Source organism: Apteryx rowi, unplaced genomic scaffold (assembly GCF_003343035.1).
Source record: "Apteryx rowi isolate R43461 unplaced genomic scaffold, aptRow1 scaffold_868, whole genome shotgun sequence".
Classification (NCBI taxonomy): domain Eukaryota; kingdom Metazoa; phylum Chordata; class Aves; order Apterygiformes; family Apterygidae; genus Apteryx; species Apteryx rowi.
In genome coordinates, this window is record NW_020451169.1 from 114728 (window position 1) to 129811 (window position 15084).

At 42.1% G+C, this 15084-nt stretch overlaps 1 protein-coding gene across 1 annotated transcript in view; it reads right to left on the reverse strand.

Annotated features, from left to right (window-relative positions):
* Positions 1–13181: 13181 nt before the first annotated feature.
* The window catches only part of MRPL3 (mitochondrial ribosomal protein L3), a 28534-nt gene continuing 26631 nt past the window's right edge, over positions 13182–15084 (reverse strand). Inside the window, exon 10 of the mRNA XM_026090643.1 lies at positions 13182–13824. Coding sequence (XP_025946428.1) covers positions 13675–13824 — 150 coding nt within the window. The 3' untranslated portion in view covers positions 13182–13674. The remainder of the gene's footprint in view (positions 13825–15084) is intronic.

The window sequence follows — 15084 nt, forward strand, 5'->3', positions numbered from 1 at the left end:
CAGAGGAAAACTTGCCTTAGTTTCTTTGAGCCTCTTCTGACAGGAGATGCCAGAAATAATGACCTGTTGCCTAATGCAGCACAAACTCCTAATTGCAGAGTCAAGAACATTTCCCGAATTGCTAGCGTCACTGACAGATCTTCTCTTCTCACGTTCCAGTGCATCGTCCAAAGGGAATTCATTTACTGTCTGTCATTCTTACACTGAGTGGTAATAGTAATAACAGTGAAAAATAATCTATCTCCAGCCCTGGAAGCATGTTTGTTCAGCTTTGCATGTCTTTACCATAACCCTCTGATTTTTGAGCATGTCAGTAGAAAGCGAAAGATGCACTCAAAGCCAGTGAATGCAATATAGTATCCTGCCTCCTCGTTCTCTCCTCTCCTATGTCAGCGTCTTTCCAGCCTTTGCCAGAGTTGGTGGCTATGCACTGGATTGCCAAGGACCGGGAAAAGGCAGCTTTTCTGTAGGAGCCACCAGCCTTTGGGGTCCCTCTTCCTGAAGAGCAGTTCAGCTCAGGTCGCTCATTAGACAGAGGCCTGGCTGACCCAGGAGAGAGGTGCAGTGCCGCTCTTTTCTCTCTTGCTGAGATCATTAGCTCTTCAAGGCAAAGACCACCTCAGGTGGACAGCAATGACAGCAAAGGAGAGGGCCACTTTGCAACTGGACCCTCCAAGGGCTTTGGTCACATACACAGCACTTGTTATTGTTGTTACTATAGCTATTATTAATGATAATAAGTCAAAATACTAGACCCTGAATAAGAATTTCCAGAGATGTGCTTCAATAAGCAGTGAGCAGATAAATCACAATTAACTTTAAAGGCAGAGGTATCATCATCTGTATAAGGAAAGCTCATTCAATCTAAGCAACAAAAGCCATATAAAAAGCAAAGGTCTGAAAGTACAAGGCCACCTTATCCACCTTGTGCTGAGCTTTAAATAGATAGTGACATGTGTGGGACTGCAGGAAAAAAAAGTGTGGTCAACCCACAGTGAAGAGGGGTGAATCATTAAGATTCGTCATGACAACAAAACTCTCAAATAGAGCTTTTCTCTTGTTCTCTCATTTCTTGGCTTGGAGACTTGTGGTGCTGCGGGTCTAGGACTGGCTGCAAGTTGTATTTAACRAGGTATTTTGTACGCTGTTCATGTGAATATGAGACTAACTAAAGACAGTGAGAAGCTGCTGTTTCTTTTTTTAAAGAAAAAAAAGTCATTATTAACTTATTTTTGCTTTCTGGTTCTTTCGAAAGTCCAGTAAATCTCTTCGTATAAGTCTACAGTAGCTCCAACGATATGGTTTTGCTATGGCATCAGCAAAAATCTATTAGCTTTTCCTTCTGTAAATGAGGCAGCACCACTGATGGCTCCACTGAAGGAATTTGGGGTCCAAGGCACTAATACAGGCAACTGCACAGATTATATGGGGCGAGTCTTTCTGTCCACGCGCACAGGGAGCACAGGGCCCTCTCGGCCTGGATCTACTGCGCATCCTGAGGCACTCTCCCTCTCCAGCTCAGATGTCAGGCACTTCAGTAGGACACCACGTGGGAATGGCTAAAATGATTTGATTGCCTCCTACCTGTACGTTCAATGGACCCAGTGAATGAAACCGTACTTGGCTGGTGTGATTTCCCAGAAACCCTCAAGACAACCTGCGGGGTAGTGGGAGTGTTTCCTGGGCTGCGAGGAACGCGAAATTGGGCTAAGCTCAGGGAAGACTTTTCAGCACGACTCAGCACTGTTCTCCTTTGGCTCTCCATAAAGTCAATACCTGGCAGCAGCCTTGCTGCAAGGGCAGTGCAGCTAAAACCAGCTCCTGTAAGTCCCACCTGAATCATCACATGCTAAAGCACTGCGCAAGAGGCAATTCATCATGAAAGGTAAAATTTAGGTGAGGAAAATTTTCCAGTAGGAACTTGGTTTCCCGGTGTCACTGCCAGCAGTACACAGCCCGTAATTAGATGATCTAAAATTTTTCACACTGAAGAATAATTCATTCTGACTTTCTGGATCGTAATTTTAAGTCCCATAGGACTCGCTTGGTTTTCTTTCCTTGCAGTCTGTGCTACTGGAACTCATTTGAAAACTGCGCTATATCTCAGCCTCCAAACGAGAGCTGAATTGAATTTATCCATGAAAAGTACATACATAAGGTCTTCCTGCTTCTGTTAGTAATGCATTATCAGCAAGATAAGTTTTTTCTTTCTTTCTTATAAAGAGCTGCATGATTTATAGATGGGTGATCTTATTGAAAAGCCAAGCACCTGAGCTCTCAGTTCAATTCAATGCTGTAGCTTGAAGTGTTTTGCAGTTAATACGTTGAAACTTAATGGCGGGCATTACTGAAGGAAGGTAGGAATGTATCAAATCTTTTAACACTGGAGTTAGGTAATTTTCCAGGATGCAAATAGAGCTTTTTTAGCCCCCCCTCCCCCCCCAGCCTGAATTTAACTGAGCTTCTCTATTGCTCATGCACTTTTAGGGGCATAATTAATGTCATTTAGGGAAGTGATTTCTCCCAGGCACTCAGCATCAGCTTCCCTGTGTCCCCATGGGAATTGCTGGGAGTTTCACCAGTGACACAGAAGCAGAACAGCGCTCAGCGCTTCCCTGAGACGCGGCACGCAGATGCCCGTATCGTGCATTGTATCTGCAAAATGAGACCCCCCAGGTAAACCTACAAACCAGCAAACTGGTTTGAACAGATTTCTAAAACTTGATTTAAGGTCCTTAGTTTCACCACATCGGCAAAGCCCTCAGAGCTCCTCAGGCCAGAGTTAAATTTAAGTCCAAACGCCTCAGTGTGCTAGGGTACCCCCAGAATACAAGGAAGGGATGCAATATTTGGGCCTATGGGGCTCACCAGATGCGGCAAGGCAGGGCTCACTTTCGAGGCTGCAGGGACAACCGTGCTGTGACCTCCCTGTGACACCCTCCTTGGCAGTGTGAGGGACACCCCTTCTCTGGAGCTAGCAGCACACGCTGTCCTTGCAGTCCTTGCAATACCAGCAGCGTCTTATGGTCCCTGCTTTCCCAGTCCCCCAGGTAGAGCACTCCCCTGGCAAAGCCTGCCCTCCGCTTGGTGTTCATTTCCTGTCGCTCTGGAGACCATTCGCCTCCGTTCACCCATTTTACGCTGGTTCCCTTGGGTCAGGCTTTGCAGCTGGACAAGCAGAAGATGTGTATTTCTATATACAGGAATGGAAAAAAAAAAAAAAAACATGTGGCTTTGCACTGAAATGATGTGAAATTAGGAATTGTATCTACAAGGTAGACTTCAGTTAACTTCGACATTTTGGTTGCTTAATCTGTGAACCTGTAAAATTTGGAGCTAGATTTGATGGAATCTGATCGCCAGCCTGGAAGCTACATAGCCTTGGGGGATTGTAAAGTTCCCTTTTGAATACTCCCACTCCCAGCCACACCTGCCAGAGCTGATCAGGGTTTACAGACCTGGCTGGCAGTTACAGTGAGATACCGAGAAGAAAAAAAAAAAAAGACGAGAAAGAAGAAAAGAAAAAAACTCAGGTGTTAGTAAGATATTATCAGCTTCCTGGCACCTTTTAGGCTTTTGTCTGTCAGCAGCACTCTGGAAACGTTCACATAATCTGCACTGCGTAAGACCTGCTAGGAAGTCACAGGTGTGATCAGTCACAGAGGCTGTCAGACACCTCTTAAAATCCAAGTGAAACTATCAAACTATCAGCTGCAAAACCTGACATAGCACAGACATCAAACACCGGAGGTATAATTACACCTAGGCCTGATTCTGCATTCCTTCCACACTCAAAAACTTCATTGTAGCTAATTTGGGGTAAGTATGAGATGCAGAATGAAGTGTTTCCTTTATCAGGCTCCCTTCATGTAACTTCTTCTTCCTCCGTCCATCTAATGCATTGCACCTTATTTCTCTATTTCTAGCTGGCTGCTATGACAAGTTTACTGGCCATAACACGCCAGCAGTAATTCAGTATATTATCAGACAATTGACATCCACTGCTACCGGRAGACAAATGAGAGTTAAAGCCTCGCTGCGGGCTACGGACAGGCGCTTTCCTCAGGACAGAAGTCGGTGCCTGGATCCTCGACTGAAGATTACATGCCTGAACTTCTGTTTTCCAGAGGGTTACTTACCTTCTCGCAGTGGTTAAAGCAGGCTCACCGAGGGCATGGGGCATCTTTATTTCCTGCTCTTTCTCAGGCCTTGCCCTTCCTAATATTTTTTGCACTAGATCCTATCAGGTTGCTCTCTTAAGTGACTCCCAGCCGGACCCTTTCAACACTGTCTTCATAGCTGCAGACGCTTCCTAGATTTGCTACTCACATCCATCCTGGCCTTCCCATCCCTCCCCCTGCTCCCACCRACCTGCAGCCCAAAGCCACCTTTCTCTCCCGCCAGCCGAAGTGTTACTCTGCAAACTCCTCTCCTGGGCACCTGGTGCAAGGCTCTCTCCATCAGGTTGTGCATCTCCTTCCTCTGTCACTTATCACCACATCGTTCCCCTGGTGCCTACGTGTCTGGGTTCCTCGCACGACTTTGCTTGCAGGCTCAGCCCAGACCTTTCTCCCCTCTCCAGCCTTTGTTTCTCTCTCTTCTTGCCCTCAGATTTCAGTTGCGCTGCCCTCAGTGCAGCACAACGGCAACAACCTGCCCAGTCCTCAGCTGCCCGGGGTTCACACTCTCCTCCTTCCAACCTGTTTCTGGAGCTGTCCCTGCTTCTCCAGTACCTCACAAAACACTTTTCCAATGGCTTGTTTCATCTAAATTTGACAGGCTGTAGGACAGGAGATAAACCTTGTAGTTTACCAAGATCTCACAAAGGCATGCTCCATCGAAGCCACTACTTACCAGCATAAACTCAGACACATGTAACAGTACTTGCAACAGCAGAATCTGTGGCTGTAAAAATATTTCATAAACTAAGCATTGTGTGCTAATAATCCATTAGGTTTCCTAAATGTGAATAAATAGAGGAGCTACTTGTACATTTGTAAAACAGCAACTATTTTAACATTGATGTTTAATAACTATGAAATTGTTTTGTTGAAATCTCTCTGCTTGCAAACAAGCAATTATTTTAAATAATCTACAATAAATCTCATTAAGTGATTAAGAGAAAACGGCTGCTTAAACCATTAGCTTCAATGAGAATAGATGACGCCACCTGATTTTACTTCTGATACAGGCTGTGTTTCAGACAAGAGCAAGCGTTGTGTTTACATCAAAGCAAACATTCTGGACATCAGTAAATATGATAGATCTGACTGCTGGGGATGAGTAATAAGGAAGAAGGCCAGTGCTTTTACTTACATGTCTACACCGCTGTTTCAAGACTCCATTTGATTTTTTTTTTCCCCCTTCAAAGGGTGAAGAGAACAGACTGCTTTGCCAACCGGAGCAGTTTCACTGAACTGTAAACAGGAGAGGCTTGAAAGCTTGTCACTGAATGTCCCCATCAGAAATGAGCAAACAGCAAGCACTGCAGGACAGGCACCTACACACACACACACACACACACACACACACACACACACACTATACATAGCACCATTTGGATTATTCGGCTGCTAACTCAGAGACGGTAAAATAAACCTTCATCAGGCAGACCGTTAGTGTACGTAAAGGGAGAACTTCACCATTGTAAGGAGAGCCACTGCACGAGGTACGGGGAAACACTTCTTGATTTTTCCATAGCATGAAAAGGCAAAGACTCCCCAAAATGCCTTCCACCCTGCGTGTGTCACTGGCATGGGCAAGTGCCCTCAGTACCTCCCACAACAGGCAAGCTTCAGCGTTTGCACCATATAATTGTCAAATAGCTTCATATGGCAAAGCTTGAAGCCTGCCACCGCTGCTGCTTGCTGCTACTCCGGGCTGGCCTTTGGACTCCGGACTGTGACCTTATGTAGCCAAGCCTGGGCAGGAAAGAGCAGAAGGGCATTTCATGGCATCTGCTCTGTGGGGGCGATAGAGCAGTTTAGAAATCAAATGGCAATTTCACAGAAAATGATTGATTTTCTCTTTAAAGTGGCATACAGGGAAAGAAGTTCTCCGTTGACCTGTGATCAATGGAAATGGAAGATGACAGAGGAGAAATCAGATCTGCTTTTCTGTTATTTCTCCTTATGCAGTTTAAACTTTCAGGCCAAATAAAGGAAAATTTCAGGCTGGCTTAAAGAAGAACATGGAAGATCCAGAGGAAAATCTTCCTGAGGACACAGAGGAGCTGCAGTTTGAGGACAAACCAGCAGACAAAGGTGGATCCCTTGGTAATTACAGAGAAAGGTACAGTCAAGTTAAACTACGTGCACTGTGGGGTAAATCTCTCACCACATAATGCCAAATTCTCTAATGCATATTTTCTGTGATGTTGGGCAGATGCATTCAACCTCTTTACAAGACTGAGGCACCAAAACTGTAATTCATACTGTGAGTTTATTGCTGCATGGAGCAACAACGCTTTTTTTTTTTTTCAGGCAGGAAGTGGCAAGAATTTGTGAAATACTGTTTTCAGAGAAGTCATATGCAGAAAAACCTCTGCTCCAGCAAACATTACTGCCTTCCATCCTGATCCTCTGGAAATAAAAAGAAGAAAGTTCTGTAAACTGACTGTGTCTTCCCTAAGATAGATGAATCATATTGCTTTTCAATAGAGCAGCAGGTTGCCAAGGGACCCTGTTCAAGGTTATTGCTTTGAACACCTGAAAAAAACAAACAAACAAAAAAATCCCCCACATTTAAAGGTTTTCTGCTACTTAGAAAGAAAACAAGGAGGGGGGTGAAAACAGACAGATGAAAACTCAACTTAGCTGTCTGTAAGATTGTATTACCCAGGGAAATATGAAGCAAATTATATAGCACAATCTAAGTGAGATGAAATTGGTTTTAACGGAATTTTTGTTAACAACCTTCCCTTCCAATCCCACCGCCTCCCAGACCCCCAAAGCTGGATTCATCCAAGGTTTGACTTCAATATAAACAGCTTTTGCTAGAGGATTTTACCCACTGGAGTTTGAGACACAGCAGCAAGCACTACAGCGCAGAAGGCCAGATCTCCAGCATGTACCTCAATTAGATTACAGCAAATAATTCAAACCATTGCCTGCATTCACACTGGAAACTAAATCCACTTTCTCAGCCGATTGCCTCGTTTGGGCTCTATTTTAGTGCTCAAAGTTACTGCGATGAAAGCACCTATTAATTTAATCCAAAAAATCAAATTATTCACAAGCAGTGATTTTTAGTTCATCATGGGGAGTAGCTAAGCAGGAACTCTAATTCTACAAATGGGCCTTGGGTATTCAAACAGAGGTGAGTCTGCTAAAGCATATCAATATTTCCACTTAACCCACACCCCCTTCCCTAAGGTGAGGGGATAGATGTATGTAAAAGCCTACGGACAGAAAGGCTGGGGACTGAATTGGTGGGATACAGGGGAGCAGACAGTCACTTGCTATTTGCACAACCGCCCTCCCCAATTAGTATCACACACAGCTTTCTGGGTACTTGCTGAGGGGGGTTAGCAGGCTGTATTCATCTGGGGACTCTCAGTCTTATTGCTCCCCTTTACCGCCTGACGCCACACCTTGCTGCAACACACGCTACAACCCAGCCCCCAGAACAAACTGCCAGCTTTGTATGTGTGTGTTTTGCACACTTTGTCACACTTCAAACACAGCAGAGCTCTATAAATTGAAAATAATCCTGTTACTGGTGTGTTTTATTTGCATCATGAAGGCTACATGTAATTCACTTAAATTGTTCCACCTGAAACTGCACGCTTTCTGCAGAACCAATAAATACCCGAGACCAAGGTCAGCATTTTTGCATGCATTTTTACAGCTGTTAAGTGCCATCAGGTGTGTTATATAAATAAATCATGTTATGCTATGTGACACACTATGGTGTCTAACAGTGCAGAACAACTTGCTGCAGGTGAGCAATGCTCATTAAATGCAATTAATACGCAATATCTGTACACTGAAGGGCATAGGAGCTAATTATTAGAAGACACAGGATACAGGCAATGCTTATAATTGAGAAATAGAGGCATTTCCACATGAAAGTTCAAGGAGAAGTGGGACTGACATTAATCAGGAGAATGATCCAAGCCAAGTGAGATAGCTACGACCAAACAGCACTCACAAAATGAACAAATCACACCATTGTCCTCAGGTTTACTAGGACAGGAAATTGCCCTCGATTAGCCAGGAAATACAAAGCACCATAGGACTGGGCCAGCAGTTTCTTTTAAAAAACAGCTGCCTCGATTTAGTATGGGAGCCACAGGGAATGGTACTCTAGAGCTTACAGATAGGGGGTCAACCCTTCTCTGATGCCTTTGGCTGYTCCGCGCCAGGCCAGCAGCTCCAAAGCAGCAGAAATCCCGTTTCCCTGCTTGGGGACGGCAGGTTCACTGCAGCTCCGTCTTATCGAGGCAGCTGGATGGCACCAGGTCAGCCTTCCTCACGCTTTACCTTGTGAGCCAATCTTCCCCCAGCCATCTGAAGGCCTGATTCAGAGGAGCGTGGTTTTTGGAAGACTTGCCCAGCATATTACCTGTACAATTGTCTTTCCTATGCTGGGAGGTTTTATACAGCCAAAATCGTTACTGGGGTTTTGTCACTCGTTTCTCATTCCTCAATCAAGTGCTTTAATGGACATTTTCTATTTGATGCTGCCACACTTCACCATTTCATAGTTGTAGCTGATTATGAAACACTACATTAGCACAGGGGTTGAGAGCTAGCTTTTTAGAATTTAATACGAAACCCATCATTTTAGGAAAAACTCGGACCATGCCTGACCAAAACATGAAGTCCATATTGAGGGAGGATGGGGGAGGAAGCTGAAAATCTACATAAAATCTCCTGTCATCCCTTCGGCTTTCTAGAATAATATTTGTTACATGTTAACCAAATAAATCACATTTTTCCACATCAAGTCAAAACAGCAAAGGAAAATGTTTATCAATCTCACATAATGCTAGAGCAGTGATGTTTAAAAGTACAGATTCAAGGAAATAAACTCTCCTTGTTTATCATCAATGACTGCAATTAAGTTGTCAAGTGATGGTTGAGTGTTTTGATTTCCTCTTCCTGCTGTCATTTTACCTTCAACTTATATTGCATGCCTGCCACTGTTTATTCATCTACTGCTACACAACCACTGAGACTGGTTATTAATCAAGAATATTTATTTTTCAAAGCAGTCATGCTGTGAAGGCATGGATACAGCTTACGCTTAACCTTACATCACCCTCCAAAGCAGAGTGTTAATGATGTTAAAAACAACCCTTTTCCCCAAACCAGAACAGCCTGAGGAAGAGGTAACACATACTCCTGGATATGCAAACCCTAGCTTAGTGTGTACCTTGCCCAGAGCACTTATATTCACAAATACCTGCAGAAAATGGGCCAAATATGAAAGAACTGCTTGGAGTCAGCATTTCACCTCATCATTCACTCCGGGCAGCCCCAGGCACACTCAAATCCCCAGGAGATGCACTAGTCTACGTTAGTATTTTGCCAGAGAACATAAGCCTAGAAGAGCTGCATAACAAGTTTCCTGCTAAAACGGTAATAGAGGACACAACAAACCTACTTGCACTCACAGTTTTAAAAGCACTCATGCTTTTTGCTGGATCCCTCATGACTTTCGAGCATCACAGGGCAAAACGCCTCATGCTAGGGAAAGTACAGGCCCTTCTCCAGTGAAAGGACACAGACAGGGCCAAGAAGAGAGGCACAATTTTGAAGTATTATTTACTCCTGGAGAAGAGCAATGCTTTGTTTTCTCTTTGCGCTGAAACAGCTACACAATTCACAGCAGACCCCAACTCCTTTGATAGCTTTGCCACTTGTAGCAGAGCTACCAGCAATTTCCTTAGATAACAAAATAGACTGGAGCATTAGGTAGGATGCTGTCCTATGGGATTCAGGCTCCTAATAACATGTTCAGTTCCTCCTTCTTTGATAAGCAATCTAGAGGTAACAAGGAATAAAAGCTTTTTTGTTGCTGTGTGGACTTATGTTCCTCGACAGCTCTAAAATTTCAATACTCAGGCATAGCAACAAGATAAGACAGATACTCACTTGCAAGACAGTCCTTGGTTTATCCTTTCAGAGAAACAACCTTATCCCCTAACACAAGCTGTAGGCCCACCTGAGACAAGAGAACTTGATATTTGCCTGATTTTGTCTGCTGCTTTTTTCAACTTTAGCCATTGTCTCAGCACCTCTGATTTTGACAAGCCACAATTCCCTTTAGCCATGCTGTGGGAGCAAAGAATACTCAACTCTAGCGCTCTTGATAAGATCTAAAAAATACTTCTGTAAGCATCTTTAGCGTTTTCTAAAAGCAAACTTGTAGGTGGTCTTAAATCATTTGTGTCACTACACTTTTGAAGAATTTTGCTCCTTGAAATAAATTTAGCCTGTTCTTCTTTTGCATAAAGTCCCTTCATTAGTCAGAGGAAAGAGACAAGGCATGCACAGAAAATTAGATATGAAATATTGCAAGTCTTCTAAAGCCTGATGAAAGAACAGGTCTAATGAACGTGTATGTTCCAATCTAGGTTGCACTACTCTGAACTCACATCAACAGATCTTATGCATCTCACCCTGCATCTGCTCAACAGAAAATACTTACGTTCAGGAAGGATGCAAGTCTTTGCCTAGAGCTAAGAAAACCTGTGTCCTTAGTATCCAAGAATTCTTGATAACCAAAGACAGAAGAAGTCTCACCTGTACACTACAAGGAAAATAACACCAATACCTACCTTGTAAGAAGAAAAAAATCATATGGAAAAAAACCATGTGGCTCACATCCAGCATGCATTTCAAAAGTACAACTGCAGGGACTATGTGGCCTGCAATAGAAATTTTAAAGCTAGACAAATGAAAGGAAACATAACAACAGGAGGAAGGATCTTTTTTTTCAGTGGAAATTTTTTTGGTAGTTAATAAAGTACATCTGTACAGGGCAGCTGCTATATGAATACATTCACACTATTACAGCTGGTCACTGTAAAAGAAGTAAAGGTGCTAGTTATGCAATAGCCAGCTGGAGGCTTCTTTTGCACAGATTTAAAGTCAAAAGCTTTCAATGGATGATTTTTCCTTAGAGAGTTAAAAAAAAAAAAAGTCTTTTTCATCTCATTCCCCTTTTCACCTCAAATGAGCTAAACTCCTTCAACAGTCCTTCAAACTCAACCTTTTCCTTCATACAGATCTGTTTTTTGTTCGGGAGGACTGATTTAATTCCAATCCCTTCCCTGGACATTGAAGCTAAGTAGCAAAGTTAACAAATCATTTGAAATCTCACTTTATACCAAAAGGGGGAAGTTCTTTTCTTACCACAGAAACAGGAATTGAACTAGGTTGTCAATTTTCCCCTCAAGCTGAAATATCATTTGAAACAGTTAATTTGCATTCAATTTTTTAAATCTGTGGCTCTCTTTGAGCTCATATTTGATTCTTAGTGTTTTACAAGGCATCCACTAAAAGCAAGTGAAAAAAGATAACATTTTAGGAGAGATTCCTGCAATCCCAAAACTTCCAGCTGAGAAGCCAAGTAGGAGAAAGGGCATCTCTGCATAGCGATCTCCTATTTGACAGAGATTCTGGACTCTCATTTAAGTCAACAAAAATTTAATAACAAAGCAATTAAAACAAAAGAGACACTACACTCTGGAGAATTATTAAACCATACCGTGGTGGTAGCTAACAGGCTTTAGCTCTTGCCCCAAGCAAGTAGCTCCCTAACTTATCCACCTTCCCCCAGCAGCAGCAGCAGCGGTGCAAGTCCACTCTCTCCCACCCCACGAGCCTCCTTGCTCCCGTAGTGGTGACCCCCAGAGACCCTCTCTTGTGCTCATGATACTGTTTCCATACGGGCAAGGAGCAGCAGCAGCTGCAGGGAAAGACAGGGGCAGCAGCACCATGACTTCCCATGCAGGCGAGAAGCAGTCTCTTCAGGGAAAATACACTTGTGCTGAATTATCCCATACACCAGAGCAGGACAGCAGGATAGGCATTTGGGCACACCCTGATTTGCATGTGGTAATACCAAGCAAGCTTGAAATGTTCTAACTTTTTAAATCTATTGTGTAATCAGGAGATTGAACACCAAACACCTCTTCAGGAAATGGCAGCTATCCTGAACAGGTGACAAGCTGCACTGATTAGCAATATCATGGCCAAAATATGATACTGTGCTGTTGTTCAGCATTCTGCTACACTCATTTAAATCACATTTTCAATTTATCTGAATCCAGCTACCAGGATGCCCCACAATGTAGATATTTAACTGTTCACATTTCCATACCATGTTCTCTAATGATCTCTCCTAACCTACTACAAACCAGCAGCTATATACAGCTACTATAAGATGGCTTGTGGTTTTTTTTAAAGCTATTACAAAAAATTCAAAACATCTTCAGTGACTGAGAGACACCATGATAAGCACAAGGACATCACTTTTAAACTAGGTAGTATTAGTAAGCTCTTTAGAAACCTCTTTTTCATTTTATTTATATTTGATGTCTTCTCATGAGACTGCAAGGATGAGTAGACAACATTGTATTAAGACCCGCATAGGATATGCAAATTCCTTGCTTGAACTACTGCAGACGGCACTCTGGCAGTCATGCAGACACTTGATTCTGTTTGTGAGAGGATTTACAGTGTTCAAAAGATTAGATTTTTAAATAGCAAACAACATAGGATGAAAATAAAAGGAATGTACAGATTCCAACTATTATTAAAAGGTGGAGTAGAAGAGGTATTAGCATAAAGAAGAATACTTCACATTTGGCCTTTTTCCTTTACAAGAGCTCTCCCGTAACAGCATAAAAATCCAATACAGAGACAACTGTAGATAGATATTTCTCCAGAACACATGCGAGGGATCCTCTGCGAAGTTCAGAACAAGCCGTCAGCGAAGGCGACAAACAGGTGGCCACCACAGTCTTGGTGCTTCTTTGTTACCGAACACTTCCAGTCTGAACACCCCCTCACCAAACACACTGCTAGAACTCTCTGAAGACACAGACAGGGGTTGGCATGATCTTTCCTCTAGAAAATTTGTTGGGTATCTGCTACGTTACACTCAACACAACATTAAAGCAAAAGGAGAAAAAGAACTCTGGTGAAAAGAAGGAAATAAGTCCATGCTGCTGCAGATCAACGCATTTTCTCTGTTTTATTTTGGGTTATTCTTCACAAAGTAGGACTCACATCTGATTTACCTATCCCCTCAGATGCCAAAACAGATTAAAAAAATTTTTGATTGATCACAGTTGGCCAGAACACTTTCCACAGAAGAGAAGCACACAGTTTTGTAGCATTCAGAAAATTAAATGGAACCATCTTCAGTACAACAGGTTTTCCAGAAATGCGCAAGTTTCCACAGCCTATGGCAAAGGACAAAAGATCACTGAGGACAAAGCGTTTCATGTGCTTTACAACCTGTCCCTCAGACTCACCTGCTGCTTTAAACACAGAACTGAAATTGACAGTGGTAAATCTTATTACTTGGCCAAAATGGCAGTATCTAAAATGTTCAGGTCACTTGGCCAGACTGCAATTTATAGGTTTATTCTTATACAGCACTGCAAAGTTCGTGAAAATAACATAAAGCTGTGTGTTTTCAAAGTTGTCAAGAACATTAAGCATATGTGACAGATGGATCTGTGAACTGGAAAATTTCCTCATCGTACAAGTCTTCTGGTAATTTTTCATCTCCATCAGCAAAATATGTGGGGAATGGAGGGTTTTTATTGCAGTCTTTGTAATTAGGCAATTTCGTATCTTTCACCTAAGAAAGTGAAGAAAAAAAGGATTTAATAAATCTAACAAGACTTGCAGACAGTGATGCACTAAAGCTTAAAGAAATCATCTTGAATGTGTAAGAAAAAACAGCATTCACACTACTCTCACTTATCTGAAGAATTCCATGTCTAATCATTAGTCATTTTAATACCAAACCCAGCTACTGAATTTAGTATTTTGTACCCAAGTCCACTGAAGAGTTAAAAAACAAACAAACAAGTAAACCAACCCCCAACCCAGAATTCATCACTTGTACCGTACTGTGAGAGATCAAAGTCTACCGCTACGAATTCATGTCTCACTCTTTTAAAATGCTGTTAAAATAAATGTGTAAACAGGGTTGGGTTTAACTATGTTTATATCTCACATTATTTTCCTGTTGGACATATCAAGTTATATTATGCAGTGTAATCTCTTCAACAACCAAGACATCCTTTTTGCCTTTGTGGAACAAACTACTTCTGGCCTAATTTTGCAGAGATATGCACAAGTACTTAGCTTCATGTACTGTATCTGGTCTCTGACTACTGCTGAGCTATTCAATGAGTGCAGAGTTATATATCTAGAATTCTTCACAGAATCAGTACCCACGTTTGTAGAACATGTGCCTTTAAAAAAGTTAATTTCTAAGAAAGATAATGCCACCCAGAAATAACTTTCCTATACTGACCTTTCTGCACGTCAAAAGATTTAAAATCTAGCCCTTGAAACTCCAATCTCTGAAGAAAATTAGTAGCTAGAATTATCAGCAAAAAGCAGATTGTCTGAGGTAGAAGATAGAGAGCTGGTATCTCTGAAGAAAGGAGAGCTACAAATTCTCAAATGATGAAATTTTATTTAAAACCAAATTCTTCATTTCTGTATTGTTACGTATGATCTTCCTGTAGGAGCCATAATAATTCCTTTCAGTCACTACTATATTCAACTAGATTAAAAAAAGCGCAAATAGGTTAGAGAAAAAAAAGTTTACTGTAGTGAGGAAAAGCGCAGTCTTTTTTTTTTTGATGGTCTGCTTAAGAATAAGAATCTTTTTCTTACTTGGTTGGAAAGAAACCCACATAAGATAACCATGATTTACAGCAAAATTAAATAAAAATTTTATGCCTGCTGACAGTTCTGTTTTAACAGCACTGTATTTACCAGATTCATATCTGCTATTACCTAAGTCTTTCCCAAAGTCCAAGAGGATTCCTGCAGATGTAGTACACAATAAATTTGACTTAAACTTCAGCTTCTGAAAAACTGC